At 50.9% G+C, this 2291-nt stretch overlaps 1 protein-coding gene across 1 annotated transcript in view; it reads left to right on the forward strand.

Annotated features, from left to right (window-relative positions):
- Nucleotides 1-1097, forward strand: part of COL5A3 (collagen type V alpha 3 chain) — a 43759-nt gene extending 42662 nt beyond the window's left edge. Inside the window, exons 63-64 of the mRNA XM_012810140.2 lie at nt 517-756; nt 847-1097. Of these exons, the coding sequence (XP_012665594.1) occupies nt 517-756; nt 847-993 (387 nt within the window). The 3' untranslated portion in view covers nt 994-1097. The remainder of the gene's footprint in view (nt 1-516; nt 757-846) is intronic.
- The last annotated feature ends 1194 nt before the right edge of the window (nt 1098-2291 follow it).

Here is a 2291-nt window from a genome sequence, read left to right on the forward strand (position 1 = left end):
ATTTTTTGGTTGCAGCCATCATTGTTGTTTGGTGGGCCCGGGCTGGGGATTCGAACCCGCCACCTTAGGTGTATGTGGCTAGCGCCTTAGCCGCTTGAGCCACAGGCACAGAGCCGAGACTCTATCTCTTAAAAAAAGTAAATAAATAAAAATTAAACAAGTAAATAAGAAATAATCCTTCTGTGGAATTGGCCATATTTTAAGTGCACGAAAACCATATGCTCTTGGACATGTGGCTGCCATATTGGACAGAGCAGATGTTGGCTCTGTAGAGTAGAAGTAGAGTTGTGAATTCTGGGTGGAGCTGAGCATGTTAAAATCTGGGATTTGGTGGATGAAGTGATTAAAATATAGAGTGCCCTAGCATCACAGCTCACAGCAACCTCCAGCTCTTGGGCTTAGGTGATTCTCTTGCCCCAGCCTCCCAAGTGGGCGGATGGAGATTCTGGGAGGGGGGTTCTGCAGACAGGACAGGAGCTCAAGAGCACCCTCACCCATGATCTGCCCCACATTCAGTTCTCCTATGTGGATGCCGACGGGTCCCCAGTGAATGTGGTGCAGCTGAACTTCCTGAAATTGCTGAGCGCCATGGCTCGCCAGCGTTTCACTTACTCCTGCCAGAACTCAGTCGCCTGGCTGGACGAAGCTGCAGGTGACCACAGCCGCTCCCTCCGCTTCCTCGGTACCAATGGGGAGGAGCTGTCTTTCAACCAGACAGCAGCGGCCACCATCAGTGTTCCTCAGGATGGCTGCCGGGTAAGGGGACTAAGGGCTGGCCAGGGAGGGGAGGCAAGGCCTCAGTCCGCTCCCTCTACAACTCACTATCCCCATCTTCTCCATGGTCAGCTCCGGAAGGGACAGGCAAAGACCCTCTTGGAATTCAGCTCTTCTCGAGCAGGCTTTTTGCCCCTGTGGGATGTGGCAGCCACTGACTTTGGCCAGACGAACCAGAAGTTTGGGTTTGAACTGGGCCCCATCTGCTTTAGCAGCTGAGAGTCTTTGGGGTGGGAGGACAATAAGGCGCCCCCAGAGGGGCACATTTGGTGCTGAGGCTTTGAAGCCATCATATTTATCATTTTCTGTGACTCTGAAGCCAGGGATGTGACTGCTCATCAAGGTCAAACAGTGTTCCTTCTTCCTTCCAGGGGGCTGGGGGCTGAGCTCCACTGGTCAAAGGGTGCAGCCTCCTCCCACCCCACTCCAAGTGGCATACTACAGTCTGGCTTTTCCCCCTCAATCCACCCCTCAACCCTCACTCCTTACCCCTGGACACCATGCAGTGAGCTGATGAACAACCCCCACCCCAGTATCTGCCTCCCTACTCTTTAGTCAGTGCCTCCCACACCCTTTGGTGCTGCCCCTCCCCAGAGTTAAGCACTGGATGTCTGCTGGCCCCAGGCTGAGACTCCTTCACTGCTTGCTACTCCCAGGTGGGTTCACAGTGAAGGAACTCAAGTCAGATGACGGAGGGAAATGGGACTTCCCTTGACGGAGCTATGTGTTCCTCCCGCTGCCTCAGCCCAGCTCTATGTATTCCTCTCCCTGCCCCCCTATTTCTCCAAGCCCATCTTGCCATGCCAGGTGGTTTGGGGACCAAGGTGGTGGGGGTAATTCAGGATCCTAATGGTGCTGCCTGCTCTATTTATACCTGGGTCTGTATTAAAAGGGAAAAATCCTCTCTGTTGTATATTTAATCTGCTTCCTCCTTAGGGAAGGCTGGGATAGGATGAGAGAGATTACAGCACAACTATTCCCACCCCCAGGCCATAGGGCAAAATTGGCATCTCAAGTTTGAGAATAAACTGTCAAACTGTGTAGGTCTCTGTCTTTCATCTGGTACTGGTCATATCTGTCTTAGGAACTGGCTCTTGTGTCATCTGAGGCACCTATTGCTACCTGTCTTAATTAATTAGACTCTGTTTCCATTAGGAATAAGAGCATGAGGGCAGACCCCATCTTTCTTCTATCCCCAGCATCTAGAAACAGAATTCAAGAATTCAAGAAAATTGAATGAATGAATGAGTAAATAAACTAATCAATCACCCAGTGAGCACCAACACTCTTCATAGGGTCAAGACCCTTAGCAACACTGAATGAATGAGGAAACCCAGGACAAGTATACAGGTGGCCTTACAGGGCTCTGTGACAGGAATATTAGGGCAAGCAAACCCTGGGTTTTTGGAAGGAAACTCACCCCAACTGGCAACCTCTACCTACCCAATCCCACCTGACCTAACTCACCTCATACCAGTCCTCCATCACTCTCAATTAAACTCAACTCAACAATGCAT

Source organism: Otolemur garnettii, unplaced genomic scaffold (assembly GCF_000181295.1).
Source record: "Otolemur garnettii isolate 467f Iridium unplaced genomic scaffold, OtoGar3 scaffold00127, whole genome shotgun sequence".
NCBI classification, from domain to species: domain Eukaryota; kingdom Metazoa; phylum Chordata; class Mammalia; order Primates; family Galagidae; genus Otolemur; species Otolemur garnettii.